The following is a 24,858-nucleotide window of genomic DNA, read 5'->3' on the forward strand; positions in this document are numbered from 1 at the left end:
AAGGTGATCTATCCACTTTATGGGGCGTCAGGACGTTTATTTGTATGCCGCTATCGAGAAGGGAAGCACGGTTTGAATTGTTGCGTCACTAAGGCTGTGTTCCATTTGGTGAATATTCACTTAAATTTGACAGATGGATTTTTTTTTAATAAACCTGCTATTGTAGCTCTGTAGATCGTCTTTCCGAAATTCGTTCCATTTCCGAGGTTTGCGGTAGTGCTCTGCTCTTTGACCCATGTCACTCTTGCTCCCTTCGACTGATAACTCTCAGTCAAGGATGTGATATTGACAAAATCTCAACCGTTCCTCTTTCTCACTACGTTATTTATTGCAGTTGAATTCATCTTTTTATATTCTCATGTGTGTTTTTTTTGTGTGATTTTGATTTGCAGTTTTAATATCCCTTCCCATATCGTCATGCTCTACTTCGTCGTTCCTGCAGACGGGACAGCACTTTCATCCACCTCCGGTATACCTCCGCCCGTCCTTATCTAACTGCTCTATGTTGTATCGAAGTTATTATAATGGTTCTTTATAGTTACATTAGTCTGTTCTCTTTTTCTTATATTTTCTCCTTTCTTCGTCGTATTTTTTTCTTCTTCATTTGTTATCAGTTTCATGTCATCTAAATTCTAATAAATACACAACGTTCGTGTCGACTACTTACAGACCGTAATTATTAACTGTGTAAGGTTATGGGTAAATCAGCAATGAATCCATAGAAGTTTTTTTTTTCATTGAAATGTTTTCCCGTCGTTTATATTCTTTTCGTACTCTGTAATTAAACTTCGAAACAGAAAAAAAATTTGTTGTAGAATATACATCCTTAATTCATAAAAGTTGTACTGTTTACCGCTCAAGGGGCATTTGTAAATAGTAGTGTGCTGTCACCACTACTATGCAGTTGTTATTTGCAGATTGGTGAGACTATTTCACTTTAGGACACAGACATGTTTTAGGCTTGTTGTTTTATTGAAACGAAAAATCTTAGAACTTTTGATTTTTTTTTTATATTTGTTTAAATCCTAGAGATTCCTACTAGGTATATTAAAGCGACAAGTCACATTTTTTACGATATTGCAGTTTTAGTCTCTTCTATGTTTAAGTATTTTAAAACGTACAGCAATTGTGAACAAAACTCATGGTTCGTTTCATATATTGACTCATTGTTGTTCATGCATTTACATGTCGAAATGAAATTAACGCAAGTGTATTCTGATGGAGGTTGCTAAATCGGCAGAATTAATTGATATTTATACCAATCAATTTTGATGAATAAAATCTAAAAGTGTACGCTAACCATGTTTAAAAGTCCCTGATGATTTTTTCTGCATTTTCTATTTATCATATATGGGCCTACTGACATGACGTCATGTTTTGAATCACTGCTGTAATCAATCGTCGTTAATCCTTTGTCCGTACCTTTGCGTCAATATGGCCCCAGAAAACTCTAGCAATTTGGATTATTTATCGATAATGCTATCTTTTAGGTGTTTTCAGCTCATGCCAGAGAGACATTTTGATTTTCCTTCTACAACGCTTGATGGAGTTTCATGATTAACTCAGTTTGATTTTTGCGGTACAGAAAAAAGATAAAACATTAACGTATCAATCCAAATATGCGGCACTATTAAAAGTATGATTACATCTATGACAAGCCAAGTATCGAATGGTTCCACGCATCATTCACTACGTATGTACAACGAACAACAACTAAAATAAGAAAAGGTAACCACATTGGAACTTCTGACAAAGGTAATCCATAAAACGTCAACGGCAGCCCGTAGCAAAATCGTCGCAAGTTAAAAGAAACGCTTGAGAGATTCAAACTTTTAAAAACGACTATTTCATTTACTCAGTAAGACATTGAAAACGTTCAAATTAAAATACAATTTAGAAAAAAAAACTCATGATTCACAATTGATCGAGGTGCCTATTCTAGTGTCTCTTACAGTTCTAATGCATGATAAAAAAAAACATAACGACCTTAACAGTAAAACTCTAATTGCTCCAAACTACACCCCTGCACGCCATATGGATTCGCGCAAGAAGAGGGCACTTCTCAATCGCAAAAGGAAAATCACTGGGGCGTTTAGAGAACGTGAGAGTATTTCTAGTTGTTCGTGGTGTGGTGTTTCCTTGGGTGAGGATGTTTGCATGTGTGTTTGTCTATATGTATGTGTGATGGTAGAGATCACCGGGTTTTGTTTTCCTCCCCCCTCTTTGCGTAGGAACTCACACGGGACGGGTTTATCTCGACACCGATTCCAGCATTTCTACGAACAATTTGTTCATGGTAACGTTGCCTTCTATGTGCACATTTGTCCAGAACTTGCGAATAATGTAGTCGGCCTGTCGGAGCGAAGGCAGGAGCAGTAGCAGCTGCTGCTGATGGGACACCGCTTGATTGTGCCTGGAATGAAAGATAACATAGTAAAAAATTAGTTGGTTGACGGAGACTACGTTGAGATGTTTAGTGAACTTTTCGTTCATTTTTCTCGATATTGGGTTATGTACACACGCATGCTCTACCTATGATCAACCGATCATGGCATAGATGCAACCCCAGCATTATCTACCGAATTCCAACGACAACCAGCTGCAACCCGACACTCGTTGAGCAACAGCAGAACGGATGCAGTTCTCCTGACTCAACACGACACACGCCGGACGGAACATCGCTGACGGTGACAACCTGGATGGACTTGGAGTCCTGACGCAGCAGATCGCAAGCCATCGACAGGTTGAAGGAAATATTATTCAATTAGGAGTAGTAAGTTGAGTTTAGTTAGAGCCAGTGGCAAGACATAGTGAGACAACGTTAGTATGTTTGTACAATGAGTGAAACCTTTTTGCTAGAATGAAAAAGTGATGAAATCTTCACACTTAGAAAAAATAATGTAAATTTAGGTGCTCTGGGACTGACATATGCGAGCGTCAGTTTTGACATAAAATTGAGTCATAACAGACGCGCAATTCAATTCAATCAAACGTACTTTTCGACGAGTAACGAACAATTCAGTCTCGGAGCACTTAATTTTACATGACATATTTGATTACGTCTGATCCTTTATGTCAAACATAGATTCCTTCACGTGTAAAATTAATTATTTCTAAGTGTGTTTTGTTAGATTGAAAAAGTGATGAAACATTTGATGCACAGAAAAAGTGAATAAATCTGTCCTTTAGGACATAGTGAAACCTTTTTAAAAAAGATTTTGATGACAAATCATACATAAGTGGCGCAGTCGTTCGGAGCACTCTACAGTGCAGTGAAATTGGCTAGTTTTGATAGACTCTAGTGCAGTGAATGCCCGACCCGTGGTGAATTCGTGAACCGGAGAAAAATCGAAAATTAGTGTCGGACTAACGACAGCGGACGTGCCGGTTAGTAAGCCAAAGTGACGTGATATTGGCTAGTGCGGGACAGGAAAACTAGTGAATGTAAAAACCCGATCCGTGGTTAGAGCAGTCTTACGCCATCCCTCAACCCGTAGGTGACTTGTGCCGCCCGTTCCAAGAAGCTGTGCTGGTGGTTTTCAAACCTTTGAGAGTGCGAACCGTAAGTAATTTTATTTAATTTACCCCTTTCATGAGCAAAATTAATCCGTTGCCAAAAGTGAAAGCACGGAAATTTATTGCAAAAATGAATCCCCTGGAAAATCAAGTGATTGACCTTCAAACAGTGTACAACAACATGCTTAGCATGGAACAGAGGCTAAATGCTCTGCAAGTAGAAAACAATAATTTGCGTGCAAATCAAAACATGCAACAGAATGCTCCACAACAAGCATCTGACATTTTTCGGATCCCAGATCCGATCAAATCATTGCCCAGCTTTGACGGCAAGAAAAAACAAGCTTCGGCATGGGTCCAGACCGTAAGGCGAACCCTCGAAATGTTTAGAAATCGTGTTCCAGCAGAAACACTTTCGATGTATGAACAATGCATCATAAATAAAGTTGAAGGCGATGCCAGAGACACATTATGCTCAAATGGCAACCCTCAAACATTTGAAGAAGCAGCATCAATACTGCTTGGTAGCTTCGGCGACAGAAATACTATCGCCACCTACCAAACTCAAATATGGAATATGAAGATGACAGATTCTCTTCATAATTACTATCGAAAATCAAAAGAAATCATGGTAAATATAAAATCCTTGGCTAAGGAAAACGAAATTTACAGAACCAAATGGGATGCAATAAACGAGTTCATAGAACAGGAATGTTTAGCTGCATTTATTAATGGCTTACATAAACCTTATTTTGGCTATGCACAAACTGCACAACCAGAAAACTTGGAAGCAGCGTACGCCTTCCTCTGCCGTTTTCAGTGCGCTGAACAAACTAAGAAACAGACAAACCAATTGCCGAATTCAACACACCCCCAATATACAAATAAAAATCACAATTTCAGGCAAAATAAACCGTTTGGCAATCCACAACAAAAGTCAGACCGATCCAAAATAACCCCCATGGACGTTGACCCATCTCTAAGGTCAAGGCAAGGAAAACTGTTTAATCACGACTCAGAACCCGTAGAAGAAAATCTAGAAAATCAAGAGCAGGAAAATTCGGACTCTGAATCTGAGTACGAGACAAATTTTCAAATAGATATTCACAACAAACCATCGAAATGAATGCTATAAACGGCCTCCCATTCATCCGAATGCAATTGAAAAATGGTAGGGAAGCCAAAATTTTAATCGACAGTGGGTCGAACAAAAACTTTATCTCACCAAATTTAGTACCAATATCCTCAAGAATTAAATGTAAACCCATAAACATTGTAAATCAGGCTGGAAAACATCAATCTAATCAAAAATTTATTACAACGTTATTTAATTTGCAAAAAGTCCCATTCTACTTATTCAAATTTCACACATTTTTTGACGGAATACTTGGATACGAGACACTATCTGAATTAGAAGCAATAATCGATGTTAACAACGCTAAAATTATTTTACCAAAAGAAACCGTCAAAATGGAAATTCGGAAATTAGGACCTTCCAACATTACTCTGAATGTAAACACAGTAACTAAAATTAAATTACCTGTCTCACAGAAAAATGGTGATGTTTTCCTTCCAAAAGACATAAAAATTAATAATGCAGTAATTCATTCAGGACTTTACCATGCTGACAATGGATTCGTTAAGGTTTTTGCGAGAAATTTTGGCGACACGGTTACCTTTAAATGGACAAAACCAGCAGTTACCTTACAAGTAGATAGCAACGTTGAAATAAATACCATGAATTGTAGACCAGTTAATCAAACATCTACTATGTCCCTTCCCGAACTAGAAAAACTTCTCAGACTCCAACATCTTAATTTCGAAGAAAAATCCGCACTATTAAAAATCCTTTCCAAGAACATTCAAATCATTCACAAGGTATCCGATAAATTATCTTGCACTACTGCAATCCAACATCGCATCAAAACCGTGGACGACATTCCAGTCCACACTAAGACCTACAGATACCCTCACGTGCATAAAGCTGAAGTTGAAAAACAGATCAGTGAAATGCTAGCAGACGGTATTATTCAAAATTCAATCTCCCCGTGGACCTCTCCAATTTGGATTGTCCCGAAAAAGCTCGATGCAAGCGGTAAGAAAAAATGGCGTGTTGTCATTGACTATCGCAAGCTAAACGAGAAAACGGTGGATGATAAATTTCCCATCCCCCTTGTTGAGGAAATTCTCGATAGGCTTGGTCGTAGTACTTATTTTACTACATTAGACTTAAAATCCGGGTTCCACCAAATCGAGGTGCACCCCAAGGATAGGCCTAAAACCGCTTTCAGCACCGACGAAGGGCATTTTGAGTTTATCCGTATGCCCTTCGGATTAAAAAACGCGCCTGCGACATTCCAGCGCGTAATGAATCACATTCTAGGTGATTTAATTGGAAAATGTTGCCTAGTCTACCTAGACGACATTATTATTTTCGGCAACTCTTTGCAGCAACACTTGGATAACTTGAATAAAGTTCTCCAAAGACTGATTCAAGCTAATCTTAAAGTGCAATTTGACAAGTGCGAATTTTTACAGAAACAATATGAATTTTTAGGGCACATTGTTACACAAAACGGAATAAAGCCAAAATTCTAAATTGGCCCCTTCTAAAACAGCAACTCATATTAAAGGATTCCTTGGGTTGCTGGGCTATTATAGAAAATTCATCCGCGATTTTGCAAAGCTGACGAAACCTTTAACGAAATGCTTGAAGAAAGATGCAAAAATCGTTCACACTCCAGAATTTATAGATTGTTTTAACGATTGCAAACACTTATTGACATCTGATCCTATATTAAAGTACCCAGATTTCAATAAGAAATTCATTCTAGAAACAGATGCCAGCGATTTCGCTCTGGGAGCTGTTTTGTCCCAAAAATTTGAAGATGGCAAAGAACACCCTATTGCATATGCATCTAGAACCTTGAACGAAGCAGAATGCAATTACTCGGCAACCGAAAAGGAACTTCTTGCAATTGTATGGGCCAAAAAACACTTCATATTTACCATACATATATGGCACTGTCTTTGAAATTCGAACTGACCACAAACCTTTAGTGTGGTTTCGACAGAAGAACGATTTGAATAGAAGGCTTCTTCATTGGAAACTTGCCCTTGAGGAGCTTGAATTCGAAATTAAATACAAAAAGGGCCTACTAAATGCAAACGCAGACGCACTCTCCCGTATAAACCCGGAATCTGGTCAAAACCAGGCTTCCAGTGCGCGCGCTACCGTATGCGAGACGCAATACGAATAGTCTCATAGTCATAGCAGTCTCATGCGCAAGAGATTTGTAGCACTCTGTTTCTCTCTCTTCAGTTTTGTCGCATCTCACATTCTCATAATGCCTGTGTGTCGCACTGTTTTGTAAGCACAGCACATTTCCGGATGTATGCGTTTCATGAGAACGAGTATCATGCGACGTCGCGTGAGCCGAAGCTCATGCGCTTTTCGCAATGAGACGTCGCTAAGCGACGTTTCAATGCGACATCGAAATAACAAACTCAACTGGAAGACCAACTCGTGTTCTTGATGTGGGGAAAGTGTTGTTTTGTTTTGGAAACGATGGAAAGCGACCTAGCTACTACACTCTTATCGAACATGGAGAAGAGGTGTCGGATGGTTATGACCAACAAAGTTTTCCTAGCGGCAATTTTCGTTGATTAAAGGATTAACTTGAAAAATAGCCCATTCATAACGAACGAAGTAAGAGATGTGGCTTTGGTAAGCGAAATGTACAATCAAGTTGTGGTTTATTTGCTCGTTAATATGCTTTTTTTTTAATTTCACCGAGGGTCCACGGTACTAACACTAGGACTATTTAGAAATCTGTCGTCGCAAATTGATTGTTTCAATTCAGCATCATGGTGGCTGATATGAACTATCCTGTGAGCGCTAACACATCTGAAGAATTCAGTTGCTGCCGTAGTAAGTTTTGTTGATTGACAGGTATTCAATACAATTCCTGAAGCAAGAAGCTTAGCAACAATCCGTAATACAGATATGACACAAATTGTTCCTAAATTTATTACTTTAACCTTAATCCAGCATTTCGTACCTACGTACACTGTGGTGCAAAGTTGATCGGACAAAGGTCGTTTTCATACAAACTAGCCAAGTTTAACATGTTATAAATGTGTTCTGTTATGATCAATTGGGCTGACATTTTGACGCAAAACTACAAATATGTTGAATTTCACGTGTAAGAAATACCAAAATTTTTAAAGCACCTGCTGGAAGGTGACAATAAAAATAAAATTTGTGCATAGCTGATCGGACAAAGGTCAATGGAAAAGTAAGTTTTGTGTCAAAAATTTCAACTCAATTGATCTGACAGAACACATTTACAACAGGTTAAACTTGGTTAATTTTTAAGTGCAGACTTGTGTGTATGCGCAATGAGAAGTCACCACCAACGTTTTTGCAGCAAAGTACACTTCTGCGTTGAAAATAATCCCTTAAAATAGTGTTCACTCAAGCCAGACAAAAAAATATTAATCTTCAGAGTTCTATCATTACTAGCGTGTTGATATGATCGGTCAAGTCAGACCGAAATGTGAATTTTTTATTTGATTTTGAGAAAAACGAATTTAAAGTTGGCTGTTCAATATTGTGTCTTATGTAATGGGAAAAATCATTTGACCGTTTTCTCGTGCTATTCTAATTTTTCAAATCTGGCTGAAAAATTGAAATGTAGCTGAGGGAATTCTTGATCTTATGATATCATTAACTCATTTTTTGTTTTTATTTTGCTACTTAGTCCCTTCTGACTTAAGGCCGACCATATGATTTTGTATAGTATAGTGCTGTTTTACATTCAAAATCGTCCATTTATATTTTTACTGGTCTGAGTAAAAGTATTCTGAGAGATTCTGAGTTTAGTTTGGTGCAAATGCGCAATAACTTGTTTATTTTTCCACCAAATGGGCTGGAAGCTTCAGAGGCTTCCAAAAAATGTATTTTAGAAGATTTCCGCATAAGGACTTGTTGAAGGACACATAGTTCCACAGATATTCCGGTATTATTTGGGTGCTAACATGCTAACGGTATCCCTACTACCGTAAGGTTGCCATCCACCGCTCACGTAGCCTTCCTTTACCTTCCTTTATCATAATTTCGACAAGCAATTGCGTTTTCCTAGGATCATTAGTGGTGATCTTACGGTGATTCCAGTATATCTCTGGAACCATGAGTTGAGTCTGCTTGAATCTATACTAGAAGATATTTCTGGAACCATCTAAAAACTTTACCCCATTTTAAAATCCACATGTGCAAAGGGCCACAAGTCTTCTGTGAACAAACCCTTGCAGTCCCTTATCTCGTCACCCGGATGACGGGATGATGGGACCGCGAGAGTCAAAGCATGCGAAACAGCGGGAGTGGGAGGCGATGGCGCCCTGAGAGAGCGCATTGAGATGTTTCAATGAAACAGTCGCATGTGATCGAATACATGCGTCGCATTGAGAGAGCAATGCGATGAGACAAACAAAAATTGAAACGCTCGAATTTGTTGAGAGCGTGTAGCTTGTCGCGCGCATCGTTCTGGTCTCTCTTTTGTACAATAATGTAGCACACCATGGATTTGAGAGTCATGCGACGCTCCGTCTCACAGCTCGCTGTCGCATTTGTGTACGCGTGAGATTTCCGGAAGCCTGGTCAAAACATGGAAATCAACCAGAGATAGAAATTATTACTCAGCTGCACGATAAGCATTTCCTCACTCAAGCTACTTTTCGGTGAGTTGTGAACCGCTCAAATTTTCATCTCTCCTTTTTCACCGATAATTCATTATCCTCTCTCATACATAATCCGAAAATATCTCTCTTCAAAACCCAACGAAAATACTTTATCATCACCCATTTGGCTCTGAAAACTACCAAGAGCGAAAAAAATACCACCCCAAATTGTTCGGCTCCCAAATTGTTGAGGCTTAGGAATTCGCCGTCTCTTTTGTTCTTCCGCTTATTAAATGGTTTACGGAGTGTGAAATCATACTGTGTTATCCATTTAAACAGCGGCAAAACGAAAGGGACAACGATTTCACATAGCATTTCATTGGTTTCAACCAGTCCGGCAGATTTTTTTTATTATTTCCTTTTTATACCTTCAAATCATAAGGGTAATCCATAAATGACGATTCAATTTTCTTACCAATTTTAGACCTTCTCCTCCCCCCTCTTGGCGTTTTTTCTATACCTTATACATGGTCCGTTACAAATGTTGAAACCACCTCTCCATTACTCCTCAGATTCTACGTAATTTATGGATGTGCCCTAACTTTTGTTTTGGTTCTTAATTTCGGATCATCGTTTGCGTGCGGAAAGTGAATTTTCAGGTGTATGAAAGAAGTGAAAAATCATTATCGGCATCAAGAATTCACTGAAGAAGAAACGATTTATCAGCCGCTCATGCTCTCCGAAAAAAATAAATCGCTGTTGCTTTTCTCTCGAAAACTGCTGTGAGCGTATAATATTCTCTCGCTTCTCACATTCTCATCTATTTCTCCTAGCAGGTGAAAAATGACGTTTCTCTTCTCAAGTAGGCGAAAATTTCGAACTCTGAAATCAACGCACATCCAGCTGATAACGATAACGATAACGATGACAGCATGACACAAAACTCTGCCGATACCGATGACAATGATTTTATTCCAGCAACGGAAAGACCACTCAACGAATTCAGGAACCAGATTGTTCTTGAGGAAAGCAACGAGGACAACCGCGAAGCATCAACCATCTTTCAAAATTATCACAGAATCACAATTAAAAAACCACATTTTAGTCCCGCAATTCTAATAAACATTTTGAAGGAGTATGCTTCCATACATAAAACCAAACTAAAACGAAAACGAAAAACTTGACATCGAGTTAAACTAAAATCAACTTTCTATTTTTCTTATATCATTTCAGCAAAAAACACACCACTGACCCTAGCAAGAAGTACGGTCGACCTGTTACGCGCTCCGTTAATTTGGAAGTTTTCTCGCTATTATCTGACGTAAATAATCAGTTTTTCTCGCTTAGTGATTCCTGGCATAATTCCCGATAGATTTATCAAAAAGTGAGTTTTTTTCTGAGAAGAAAGTGTGTTTTCGGCATCATCGAAAATTGTTTTTGCGATTGGCAATTCGCCAATCATTTTGCGCACCATCGGTGCGTGGTCACGCATACCTGTGCACACGGATCATCGTCATCGAGTGTCAGCATCTGCCTCCACATTCAAACCGCTCATCCATCATCGTGTGTGCAGCTGAGTGCCGAGCTTCATACAAGCACACATCAACGAAGACCGCCCGCACACGCGGATTGAAGATCATCAAAGCTGCGCGTCGCACCGCTGCTGCTGTGTAAACGCTCGGTGATAGTAGTATAGGATTATCAGATAAGTTTTTGTTCTTGTTTCTTTCTTTCTCCCATCTATTGAATTTTAAGTTTGTGTTTCTGTGTTAGTATTTTTTTTTCTTCGTGTATTGTGTCAGAGTAATTTTGATTATCGTTGCAGTGGTAGAGCGTTTTTCGCTCCCACTAGTACGGCAAAATGGACATTTTGTCGGAAGACGAAATGGACGTTTTGTCGAAAGATGACACCACTTTGCCACGCGATAGCAAGAAGGGTCGAAAACGTCTGTCATCCCAGAAATCAGATGATGCCATCCCTGCTTCGTCATCTCAGTCTGGTAATGGACAGGGACAGATAAGCCCCCGATCGCGAGCCTACCCAGAAGACTCGACTGGCCCATGGGTTGTTTACTTTCAGCCCAAAAAGAAACCTTTGAATGTAATGCAAATTACTAATGATCTGACGAAGCGGTTCTCGGCCGTGACCGAAATCTCGAAGGTGAGGTACAATAAACTTCGCGTTGTCGTCTCTAACCTGAAACAAGCTAACGAGATTGCTGCCTCCCAGCTCTTTACACTCGAGTATAGAGTGTACATCCCAGCTCGTAATGTGGAGATCGAAGGTGTGGTCACCGAAGCGAGTCTGACCCCCGAGATCTTGGCGAAGCAAGCGGTTGGCCGTTTCAAGAACCCCTTGCTTCCCACGGTTGAGATACTGGAAGTCCAGAAGCTGAACTCAGTATCTTTCAGCGAGGGTAAAAAGAGCTTTACCCCCACAGACTCGTTTCGGGTGACCTTTTCTGGTTCAGCCCTTCCTCACTACATCGAGTTGGGAAAACTTCGGCTTCCTGTGCGTTTGTTTGTTCCTCGGGTCATGAACTGCCAAAACTGCAAACAGTTGGGACATACGGCCTCTCACTGTGGCAGCAAGGCACGCTGTTCCAAATGCGGGGAGAAGCACGAGGATGGCGCCTGCACAGTCACTGCACCAAAATGCGTGTACTGTAAGGGAACTCCTCATGGTCTCTCGTCGTGCCCGACGTACAAACAACGCGGGGAGAAACTAGAACGCTCTCTTAAGGAGCGTTCCAGGCAGTCTTTTGCAGCAATGCTAAAGACAGCCACACCATCAACCAACGACAAAAATCCCTTTGCTGTTTTGTCTGATGACGAGTCTGACTCTGACTTGGCTGAGGAGGGAGTTTCTTTCAGTTTTCCGGAAGGTTCTGCACGGAAACGAAAACGCATCCGTTCGCGGAAAGTTGCAGATAAGGAACCCCAAATCAGCTTGCCCAAATCAAGGAGTGATGGAAAAAAGGAAGTTTCAACTCCTCCTGGTTTCCGCAGAACTGACTATAACCAGAACTTTCCATCTCTCCCGGGGACATCAAAAACCCCTGATGGCCCATTTTTAAGAACAGAAGCCCCTTCTTCATCCGGGTTGTTCTCATTTGATAAAATTGTGGACGATATTCTCAAGTACCTCAATATTTCTGATCCTCTCAAAAGCATTGTTCTGGCAATGCTTCCTTCTGTGAAGACCTTCTTGAAGCAATTGACATTGAAGTGGCCCCTCATTGCAGCAATCATTTCCTTCGATGGATAATTTTCCAAACGAGGTCGGGGATTTGATCACTGTTCTACAGTGGAATTGTCGAAGTCTCATTCCTAAATTAGATTCTTTTATGTTTTTAATTCACAATAATGATTGTGATGCATTTGCTGTTTGTGAAACTTGGCTCTCTTCAGATATCGATCTTCCTTTTTATGATTTTAACATTATTCGACTGGATCGTGAGGATTCGCGTGGAGGAGGGGTACTTTTGGGGATCAAAAAGTGCCATTCCTTCTATAGAGTGAATCTTCCACAATTTCCAGGTATTGAAGTTGTTGCATGTCAGGCTATTATTAAAGGTAAGAGCCTTTGTATTGCTTCTGTTTATATTCCTCCTAGAGCCGTTGTTAATCGCAAACAACTTTCAGATATCTGTTCGGTACTTCCTGCTCCACGGTTGATTATGGGAGATTTTAATTCCCACGGTACAGGCTGGGGGGAACTGTATGATGACAACCGTTCTACTTTGATATATGACCTCTGCGACAGCTTTAATATGACAATTCTTAACAATGGAGAAGTAACACGTTTGGCTGGCCCATCCTCGAATGGAAGTAGATTAGACCTCACACTTTGCTCTAACTCATTGTCGTTGGATTGCACGTGGAATGTGATCCAAGATCCCCACGGTAGTGATCACTTGCCGATCAAAGTTTCAGTTGCCAGTGGGTTCAATCCGTCGGAACCCGTTAACGTCGCGTACGATCTTACCCGTAATATCGATTGGACAAAGTTCAAGAATGTGATAGAAGATGCCCTTACGTCGGTAGAAGGGCTTCCACCGTTGGAGGAATATAACTTCCTCTCCAATCTGATCTTGGACAGCGCGCTTCAAGCTCAAACTCGGCCGGTTCCAGGAACGTCTTTCCGTAGGAATCCTCCTTCCCCTTGGTGGGACCAGCAATGCACTGAGGTTTATCGTAAAAAGTCCGACGCGTTTAAGCTTTTCCGGAAACGTGGAACACCCGTACATTTCGAAGCGTACTCGGCTCTTGAACGCGAACTCAAGAGCCTCATCAAAGCCAAGAAACGCGGATACTGGCGGCAATTCGTGGACGGATTATCGCGCGAAACGTCGATGAATACGCTTTGGAATGCGGCGCGAAGGATGCGTAACCGGTCTTCACACAACGAGAGTGAGGAGTACTCGGATAGTTGGATTCTCAAGTTCGCGCGAAAAGTATGTCCTGATTCTGTGCCGGCACAGATGATTCCTCGCGAAACGACGAATTCGGTAGACGAGATCAGCCAGCCTTTTTCAATGCTGGAGCTCTCACTCGCGCTCCTTTCGTGTGGCAATTCAGCTCCGGGGGCTGATAGAATCAAGTTCAACTTGTTGAAGAACCTCCCAGACGTCGCTAAGAGGCGCATGTTGAACTTGTTTGGTCAGTTCTTGGAGCTTAATATTGTTCCGGATGATTGGAGGCGGGTGAGAGTTATAGCCATTAAAAAGCCTGGAAAACCCGCGTCAGATCACAACTCGTATCGTCCCATTGCGATGTTATCGTGTATTCGAAAATTGTTGGAGAAAATGATCCTTTTTCGCCTGGACAAATGGGTTGAGTTGAACCACCTACTCTCAGATACTCAATTTGGTTTCCGTAGGGGCAAGGGAACGAACGACTGTCTCGCGTTGCTTTCCACTGAAATTCAGTTGGCTTTTGCTAATAAAGAGCAAATGGCTTCTGTCTTCTTGGATATTAAGGGGGCTTTTGATTCAGTATCGGTTGAAGTCCTTTCAGACAAACTCCACGCTTGTGGCCTTTCTCCATTAATTAATAACTTTTTGTACAATTTGCTGTTAGAGAAACATATGTGCTTTTCTCATGGAAACTCTACAGCTTCACGATTTAGCTACATGGGCCTCCCCCAGGGCTCATGTTTAAGCCCCCTGCTGTATAATTTCTACGTCAGAGAAATTGACAATTGTCTAAGGGACAACTGCACGTTGAGACAACTTGCAGATGACGGAGTAGTGTCTATGACAGGACCCAGAGAGGCCGACCTGCAAGGACCCTTACAGGATACCTTAGACAATTTGTCTACTTGGGCTATCCAGCTAGGTATCGAATTCTCCACGGAGAAAACTGAGTTGGTCGTTTTTCTAGGAAGCATAGCCCAGCACAACCGAAGCTTCAACTTTTGGGTAAACCGATCACTCATTCCATGTCTTTCAAATATCTTGGGGTCTGGTTCGATTCCAAATGCACCTGGAGATCCCACATTGAGTATCTGAAGCGGAAATGCCAACAAAGGATCAATTTTCTCCGAACAATTACCGGAACGTGGTGGGGAGCCCATCCGCAAGATCTTCTAACGTTGTACCGGACAACGATTTTATCGGTTTTAGAGTACGGTAGTTTTTGCTTCCAGTCGGCAGCTAAAACGCACATCATCAAACTGGAACGGATCCAGTATCGCTGTCTTCGTATCGCGTTAGGATGCATGCACTCGACTCATACGATGAGTCTCGAAGTGTTAGCGGGCATGTTGCCACTCTCTGATCGGTTTTCGGAATTATCCCTCAGGCTCCTCACCCGTTGTGAAATTATGAACCCACTGGTGATTGCAAACTTTGAGAAGCTTCTTGAGCTAAACCCTCAAACTCGTTTTATGTCATTGTACTACGTGTACATAACACAGGATGTCAGCCCTTCGCAGCATAATCCCTATCGTGTTTGCTTCTCCGACTTCGACAATTCTGTTCTATTTGATTTATCCATGACGCAAGAGATTCGCGGAATCCCAGAGCATCATCGTTCCATGATTGCTCCGTCAATTTTCGCTGCAAAGTTTGGCCAAGTTGATTCCGCAAGATCGTTCTTCACAGATGGATCACTAATAGAGGCGTCCGCAGGTTTTGGTATTTATAACGAATTTCATAGCGCCTCTCGAATGCTTCATGCTCCTTGTTCCGTATATGTTGCTGAACTGGCGGCAATACATTATACGCTAGAAACGATCGCCTCACTTGCACCAGATCATTATTTTATTTTTACGGATAGTCTCAGTTCTGTCGAGGCTATTCGCTCCATGAGGCCGGTAAAGCACTCCTCGTATTTTCTCATGAAAATACGAGAGCTTCTAAGTGCTTTATCTTTAAGATCTTTTGTCATCACCTTTGCATGGGTCCCATCTCATTGCTCGATTCCGGGCAATGAGAAGGCGGACTCGCTTGCAAAGGTGGGCGCTATGGAAGGCGATATTTACGATCGACAAATCGCCTACGACAAATTTTTCTTCATTTATCGTCAACAGTCACTCGCCAGCTGGCAAAATAAATGGAGTGAAGGGAGTTTGGGACGATGGTTATATTCAATCATCCCTAAGGTGTCGAAGTGTCCTTGGTTTAAGGGGTTGGATGTGGGTCGAGACTTCATTCGTATGATGTCTCGCCTCATGTCCAATCACTACTCATTAAACGCTCACTTGTTCCGTGTTGAGCTGGGGGACAGTAATCTCTGTGAATGTGGACAAGGTTACCAGGACGCAGATCACATTATTTGGTCATGTGCTGAGCACCGTGGAGTCAGATCCGAGTTGTACGATTCCCTTCGGGCTCGAGGTAGACAACCTAATGTTCCAGTTCGGGATATTTTGGCTAGACGCGATCTGGAGTTTATGCAACTCATATATGTTTTCTTGAAGAATATTAACCATAGATTGTAAGTTTGATTAACCTTGTGCTTAGTTTGTGTTTTGTATGTGTGTGTGCATTTTTTTTTTTGTAGATTTGTTTCTGTAATAATTGTATAATTACAGATCCAAACAATTGTCATCCACTAACCTCGAGAAGACCGCGAGTAATCGGTTCCAATCCTTTAATTTTAGATTTAAGACATTTATAATGTATAAAGAAAATGATAACTTGGCTCTGTAAAGTTTATTCGATTGAGCCTGTACAAATAAAGTAATTAACAAAAAAAAAACAAAATTCAGCAAAAAAAAAAAAACATTTAAAAAAAAATGAATTTATTCCATAAATTCCTAATACCTTTTTCCATCATCCTCATCCAACCATATCCTATTCATTCCTCCCATATGGAGATACTTGAACTAAATAAAAACACAGGCATCGTTGTATTCAAAACAAATTCAGTTTTTATAAAAGAAGGTTTCCACACTTTGATCCACGAATTCAACTTAGATTCATTCAAAATTATATTAAAACAATACGAATCAATTATTGCACAGTTAGAAGAGAACCTCAATATTATAGAATTAGTTACCATTCTTAAACAAAAACAGATTCAAACTCATTTCATTCTTGAAAACTTGACTACAAAATCAAAAAGAACAAAAAGAACTTTTTAGGATCTACCATAAAAATGATAACTGGAAACTTATTTTTTTTTTCCTTTGGTTTGTTTTTTCCGTCGATCTTGTTTTCCGTGCTGAGCACCAATGCTACCGACGTGCCAGGAAGGCAGCTCCCACACCTGGACCCTACCTATCGACCCATCAACTCATGAACCGGGGACCAACGGCTTTACTTCCCATCCGAAGGAAGGCGTGATCAGAGATGTTATGCCTCAGAACATCCCGACGGCGCCGACTGGGATTGAACCCAGGCCTGCTGGGGTGAGAGGTAATCACGCTTACCACTACACCACCGGCGCCGTTACTGGAAACTGAGACAACGAAGATTTGTTGCAAATTGAAAATCAATTGGAAACATTGAAAAATTCTAATAATGTACTTATTACTGAAAACAACGAACAGGTTAAGATAAATGAACTATTTGAGAGTAGAATGAATAATCTAACTAAAATGGCTTATAGACAGACTAGGGAAATAGAAAGTATTATAAAACAAAATATTTTAGGCTTAGATAGGGCAGTAGATTGGAAACATGTACTGCATGTACACAACATCATATTCAACATCGACATGGTTTAACATCAGCTGACAACAATTTTCGAATCCATACAATTGTCGAGACTGGGTGTCATATCGAAAGCCTTATTACAACCTTCCGAATTGGATTTTGCTACACAATTGGAATCACAAGGCATAACGATTGAAAGCTACGATCAAAATTACGAATTCTTGGAACCCGTAGCTTTCCACAATGGTTCCAAAATAATATTCCTCATAAAAATTCCAAAACTTAGACAAGGTAAATATGTGCAATTCCATATATAAACCATCCCCATTCGAGGAAAAATAATCCCGATAAATGCAACAAAAGCCATTATCGGCAATGATGAAACATATTTGATCATTCATCCATGCATAAACGTCGAGAAAAGCAACATTTGCGATATCGAAAATCTTTTCAACGCTTCCAACGACAATTGCCTACATCAGATATTTCGTGGAAACATTGGCAACTGCACCTTTACGAAGTCTTCAAATAAAACGGAGGTAAGGTCAATCAAGGACCTCGGAGTGTTAGTCAAAAACTCCATCGAACCCAGTCTACTACAAAACAACTGCGGGTATGGTCCAAGAAACTTGACAGGAACATTCCTCATTTCATTCAAGGACTGTTCAATTACCTTGAATGGAAATAAATTCAAAAGCAGAACGTTTAAAGGAGACATCAAGCTAACTATCCTCCCACTCCATTCAGTAAAGGTAGAAGAAATAGAAGAAGACACAAACTCCATCAGTAATGTGGAACAGCTGCACATTCACAACCGTCATAAGTTGGAATACCTATTACACTCAAACCAAAGGAATAAATCTTTAAGCTTTGGAGTCATAATTATGGTAATCATGGTGCTCATGCTTCTGCTTGCGTCCGAAGCTTTAATGATTGGAGGAACGACAGCAGAGCTCTTATAAAGTTTTACAGGTTCAAGCAAAACGATGCGCAACCAAATGGTACTCGATTATGACGACTTGGTTTTGGGAGAACGTTTATTTCATTGAAACAGTGATAAAATTATCTTTTTTTTGTACATTTTTCAACGATTTGTTTTTTCGAGAAAATTGGAAAAGCATGTATTGTAGCAGATTGTGAGAGTAGTTTCATATCGATAAATGATAAAGTTATAAGCGTTCAAAATCTTACACCTTTTCGTGACGGTCGCAATTTTAGATTTTTGATTTACCCCCAGTACCTTCCCGTAAGACGTAGTCTACGTCAAAAAGTAGTAATTCTAAGGAGTCCTGATTTTGAATATCCTGATTTTGTGAGCCATACTCGTTGAATTCACAAATTTATTAAACTTCCTTGATTGTAGAAGTACATTGGGGTACACAGATTTACTTCATTTCTAAGATCATTAGATTAGATTAAGATTAAGCACCATTTCGGCTTTTTGCAAGCCGTTCGTTTGAAGACTGATAACAATGTATGAACATTTTGTCATTTAAGGCTTGGTTTGAATTGTCAAAGGAAACACCCATTATTGACGTTGCATACTTTTGGAATTTTAAACCCCCCTTTGGCACTCCAAAGAAAAAAAGACTCTATTTCCGTGTTTAAGGCTTGTACTTGAAAAAAATGCACCATTTTTATCCGTGTGTAATTTTTTTATCCGAGGGTGAAAATTGGTGAAAATCTGGGTATAACTAGTTTGGAGTGAATTGTTTACATGTGCAAAATTTCATAACAATCCGTTCAGTGGTTATTGAGATGTCATCGAAACAAGAAGAAATTCACCGGAGAATTTTGCGCGCCGTCATGGAAAATCCGACTGCGACCATGAGATGGATCGGAAGACAACTGGGAATGACCCATACGACTGTGTCTCGGGTGGTAAAATCGTTTAAGGAGTCCCAGACGACCGAGTGAGTGGCGGGCTGGAAGTGGAAGAAAATCGAAGAAAGCTGACCCTATTAAGGCCCGGAAGGTGTTGGATTATTTCAAGCGTAATCTGAACCTTTCGATTCGCGACGCGGCTCTGAAGGCAAAGTGTTTCACCTGGTTTGTTCAGCAAACGAGCTGGGCTTCGTGTATTCAAGGTCCGGAAGGCACCGAACCGGCATGATCAATAAAACACGGCGGCCAAATCCCGCGCAAGGAAGCTGTATCGAGAGTGGTTAACGAAACCGATGTGTGTGGTTATGGATGACGAAACCTACATCACGGCAGACGCAAAGCAGATACCGGGGCTGGAGTTCTACGTTGCTAAATCACGGTTTGTTGTTCCGGAAGACATAAGGAAGAAGAAAGTGGACAAATTCGCCAAAAAATACTTGCTCTGGCAGGCCATATGCCAATGTGGTTAACTGAGTAAACCGTACATCACAATGGATACCATCAACAGCGAAATTACCGCACCGAATGCCTCCAACGGAGGCGAGACATTATTTTGGCCGGACCTGGCATCACCAGCAATACACGCGATCAACGTTGGATTGGTTCAGAGACAATAACTTTGTTTTTGTACCAAAAACCGCCAACACCCCAAATTCACCAGAGATTCATCCGGTGGAAAGATTTTGGGCCATCATGAAGGCCAAAGTTCGAAAATCGTCCAAGGTGTTTAAGAACGAGCTGGATTTGAAGAAAGAATGGATGAAAGTGACCAAAAAGGTCGGCTCCACCATTGCACAAAATGTAATGAGGGGTCTTAAGTTTAGGTTAAATTAGTTTTAGGAATACAATTTAGATAGATTGCATGATGCAAATCTTACCGTTGTAAGCGGAATTCAGAATACGATTTAACTTATTATATTAGGAGTAGATTTAAGTTGATACTAATACATTCACAATCTCTTTATATATTTAGTTGCACGCCTTCAATTTCCCATCACCATTGCCTTTTTATGGCCACAAGTCCTTTCTTTTGTTTCATATATCTATATTTATTCGCTGTCTGCTGTCAACTTGCCTTTGCAACGTATTGACGGGGATCGAGGTACGGTCGCTTGTGTCTGTCGGTGTGCGTGGGTTAACGTTACCAGTGGAGGGAAGGCGCGCTGATAACACTCCCCCGGGTACGCTAACTTTCGGTTGGCTTACTCCTCGTCGCCCCGAACGTCCAAGACTGCCAGTTTTGTTACTGGCCGTTCGTAGATCCCGTTCGCCGTCTGCACCGTTGCGGTCCGGATGCATCCATCACTTCCGACCCTGGTGTAAATGATTCTGCCTTTCGGCCAGCAGCTTCTGGGTAACTTGGTGTCAACGATGACGACTATGTCATGGCTATCGGTTTTGTGTGTGCGAACCACTTTGTCCGCTCCGGTTACCCAACGTTTCCAGAAATGATTTGCGAGGATCTGGGATGTTCGCCAATTCTGTCGACATGCGGCACCACTGCCGTCGGGCTTCGAGCCGTCGGACGACCCTAGTAGATAATGGTTCGGGATAAGAGCTGGTGCCGAATCGCTGTCAATCAGAACGTGCGTCAAGGGCCGAGAATTTACGATGCCCTCGACCTCGGTAAGCAGGTTCCGCAGCACCTCATGCGTGGGTTTTCGTGTTGCACGAAGCGCCATCAGATTCGTCTTCACTGTGCGGATCAACCGTTCCCAGCAGCCACCCATGTGTGGTGCAGCGGGAGGGTTGAATACCGAACGAACTCCTTCATAAACTTCTCTTCGTCAATCGCAGTCATCGCTTCCTTCAGTTCGCGACTGGCGCTGATATAATTAGTACCGTGATCGCTGTAGATCTTTCTCGGAATGTCTCTGCGCGAGATGAAGTTGCGAAGACCCATTATGCATGAGTCTGTGCTGAGGGTGCAGACCAATTCGATATGGATATCGCGCACTATCAAGCAGGTGATTAACATCCCCCAGCGCTTCTCCACACGCCTGTCCAAGACTACCTCCATCGGTTCGAAGTAATCTACTCCAACATACGTGAAGGGACGCGTGAATGCTGCAAGATTACGGTGGTGGTATCTATGGTGATAGTGCTTTATTATCAGAGCAGTGATGTGGTGGTCACCCGGCAGGATTATGGGTTGTTTGGCGTCATCGGTGGCAAACTGACACGAGCCAATCCTTGTTCTCATCCACAATACTCCTTTTTCATCCAGTCGAGGTTTTCGGAAGCGACTTCATGGATCCAGTTGAACGTGTTTGCTCTAGGGTGGATACATCATCTGGGAAGCCCTCGTACTGTGCGATGCGGAATAAATATTCTTCGGCTTTGCTAAGCTCCACCGTGGAAAGTGGCACCGTGGTACCCGCACGGTTTCCACTTGCGGCAGAATGTTCGTCCATTGTTGCCACTTTTTGTAGAGGTCACCTTCGATATTTTCACGCCACTCTACGTTTGCGCGCCATACATCTTGAAGCAGGATCTTTAAGAAGATGAGGAAGTGGGCCACATACCCCAATGGATCAAAGATCGTCATAAAAACTCGGAGCATTTTCCGTTTGGTGGGTGGTCGCTGGCCAGTTAGGAGAAGTGGAACGTAGCGTGTCCATCCGACTTTGAACATGAACTCATCCGTCTTCGTATGCCACCACATGCCGAAAACTTTCTCCATTGCTACCTCGGGCAAAAGATCCAGATCCTTCTCCACAATGGTTCCTTCTTGTAGAGCAGCGAGCACTTGTTTGGAGTTGCTTATCCAGTTGCGGATTTCGAAACCTCTACGGCGGTTGGAGGCGTCGCTGTGAACCGTTCTGCGTTGAGGTTTTTTTTATTGCGCACAGCTTGGCGAACAGCAGGCGCCGAAGCTTATAACCTGCAACACGTAGACCAACAGCTCACTCTTTTCGTCTACCCAGAAGAATATGTGGCGTTGATGGTCTGTGTCCCAAATCGCCTCCTGATGAAACATCTCACGGATATCACCGGTCAGCCCGATTCGTCCCTGGCAAAACTGAAGCAGAATGACCAAAAGCGAGCACAGTAGGTCAGGCCCCTTCAAGAGAGCGGAATTCAGCGAAACACCAAACGTTTTGGCTGCAGCGTCCCACACCAGCCTAACCTTCCCGGGTTTGTTCGAGTTTGTCATCGGGAACACTGGTAGGTACCAAATCCGTGAATAGTTTTGGTTGATCTCCTCTGGCGTGAGCTTCTTCTCATAACATAACACTACGAAGCCAGCGATCATACGATCGAGCGCCTCCGCTAGCTCCGGATCTTTCTTCATGTGCTTTTGAAGATGTTGATGGCGGCGCAGAGCCATCGCTCGGTTGTCGGGCAACCTGATGTTGTCGTGACGCCACAGCGGCTTCCGTCGAATGTAGTAAACGCTTGGAGAAGTTGTTGAGCACGTTGATCCTCCACGGAAATGAGAATCTTGTCCAGTTTCGCCACACCGAGACTGTCTAGAGCGAAGTACGACTTCACGGCTTGGTGTAGTAATTCGTTCGAGTCTTGATCTTCAGCGATCATGTGGACCATACACTGTGTTGAAGCTGCAGCGTCATTGCCACTGAGCCCTCCACAGATCGTCTAGTCTTGATGGTTACCGGGTCCTTCACCGTTCTAACGGTCGCGAGGGGGAAGTTTTTGTCTTGGTGGTGAACTCCATGCGATATCGAGACTAACAATACGAGAAATCTTCTCGTTACGCTGCGTTCCTCCGGGCCATTTAAGACACAGCGGTTGTACAACACCTCCAAGTTGTAGTTCGTTTGCCAACTCCTGATCAATGAGCGTTAGTTCCGATCCTTCATCGAAGAATGCAAACGTTTGAACGGTTCGATTCTTCCCGTGTAGCATCACTAGCAGATAGCGAAACAAAAACGTTACTGGAATTCGTTCGGTGAACATTGCAGTCGTGCGACCGTTTGCTGGTTCCTTCTTGACACGGTTGTGGAACCGTGGACTATGGAGAAACACTCGTGGCTGGCGGCACGACCTTTTGTTCGTCGTGAAGCAATTCTTGGTGCTTCAATGTACATCCTTGCTTTCCACATAGTTTTGCTTTGCAGACACCGTTGTGGCTGCGAAGACATCGTGCTCACTAACAGTAGCCCATCGAGAATCCCTGGAGAATTCTAGGAATCGCTTGCATTTCTCGATCGCCCTGCACCCACCTCTGCATATCGGGCACGACTCGATGCTTGCTTGCTTATTTTCTGAGCCGGGATTCGTTGAAGCCGAGAACGGTGTATCGTCGGACGTCTCGGAGTGTGCGTTTAGAAAGGCGTTTCCTTTCTTAAACCCACTGAAGTCAATACGGATTGATTTAGCTTCCTGTTGTGGGGTTGTAATTGTGCTAGCAGCCTCGGCCAATGAATAAGATCAGTTTCCAAATCCTGCCAGGTTCACGTTCGGAATAGTTTGTCGTGGGCGGATGCTTAGTGACGAGTTGGTGCAACATCGAAATGGTGAATAGATACTCCTCTAAGTCGCACAGAAGTTTCGGACACTGACGGCGGAATCCACAATAGTATCGAACTCATCGCTGGCAAACTGTTGATTTTAGATATCAGTGAGTGTACAATCGACTCCGGCTGCCGACGCATGCGGCTTAGAGGAGTATCTATACAACATTTGGCACCAACTCGTCGCTAAGCTATACTATACTATACGATATACATATTTATCAAACAAATCGCTTAGGATACATGCGACTCTTTGGGCAGTGAGTTGACAACCTGGAAAGAGCGTTTTACCTAGCTCTGGTCCTCACAAGTTCCTACCTCACACCTCTCCGCGGTGTAGCCTGGGAAATATTGTCCTTCCGACAATATCAAAGTGAGGGGGTGCGACGCGAACACTGGCGCGTCAACCATAGCACGGCGATAGAGGAAATGCTTCGTCAACCCGCAGGAGTGACAACCAGCACATTGGAATCGACGCCAGTAAGGTCCTAATTACGGCATACTGGACATGGCATGCAATTATGGACACGATACGGCACAATGGATTGGATACCACGCTACAGAGCTGACAGCCGTACTATTCTGCTCCCTGAGTAAAGAAGGATGACACCTTCTTGAAATAGCGAGTGGGCTAATAGTGTGGCTGCCTTCGTCCCGGTAAAACCTTGGCAGGCTTCCGGATACGTTGAAAACTCGTCATCAATTGTTGGTTTGTGCGTAGTGGGCTCAGTTGTAACATTCCTGACTAACGCTGGTCTGGCTCTGAACCGGACCATGTCAACCCTAATATGGCCTGCTTGCATAGATAACCATGAGATCACTATAGGTAACTACATACAAAGAGTGGAGCTAGCGGCTAGAAAATGAAAAAAAAAAAACCAAAAAAATATGAAGGACGACGGCAAGACGCCAGGCAGTAAACTTAGGAGCGGACGTGTTCGTAAGAAGCGGGATATTGCAGAGGTCACCAGTGTTTCACCTGGTGGCTAAAGCGGGTTCCACCAGCAGCAGTAAGTCACAAGGTGACCCCAAGGAGAGCTAGGTCTTGTGCTAAGCCAGATGTACACACCGAAACCCAGCAGTAGCGCACCTCAAGAAGGACTGCAGCTTTGGAAGATCAAAATGATGGAGGTCAGGAGGAGAATCAATGAACTCCATGTCTTCGTCAGGGATAAGAGCAACGTCCACAATTATTC

General features: G+C 42.3%; 1 protein-coding gene across 3 annotated transcripts in view; it reads right to left on the bottom strand.

Moving 5' to 3' along the window:
- Positions 1-309: 309 nt before the first annotated feature.
- The window catches only part of ERR (estrogen-related receptor), a 154,329-nt gene continuing 129,780 nt past the window's right edge, over positions 310-24,858 (bottom strand). For all 3 annotated transcript variants that reach the window (XM_065228627.1, XM_065228625.1, XM_065228626.1), the window contains exon 6: positions 310-2,413. In XM_065228627.1, coding sequence (XP_065084699.1) covers positions 2,251-2,413 — 163 coding nt within the window. In that variant the 3' untranslated portion in view covers positions 310-2,250. The remainder of the gene's footprint in view (positions 2,414-24,858) is intronic.

This window comes from Ochlerotatus camptorhynchus, unplaced genomic scaffold (genome assembly GCF_037179485.1).
Source record: "Ochlerotatus camptorhynchus isolate MF236.1 unplaced genomic scaffold, CSIRO-AGI_Acam_v1.1 ptg000298l, whole genome shotgun sequence".
NCBI lineage: Eukaryota > Metazoa > Arthropoda > Insecta > Diptera > Culicidae > Ochlerotatus > Ochlerotatus camptorhynchus.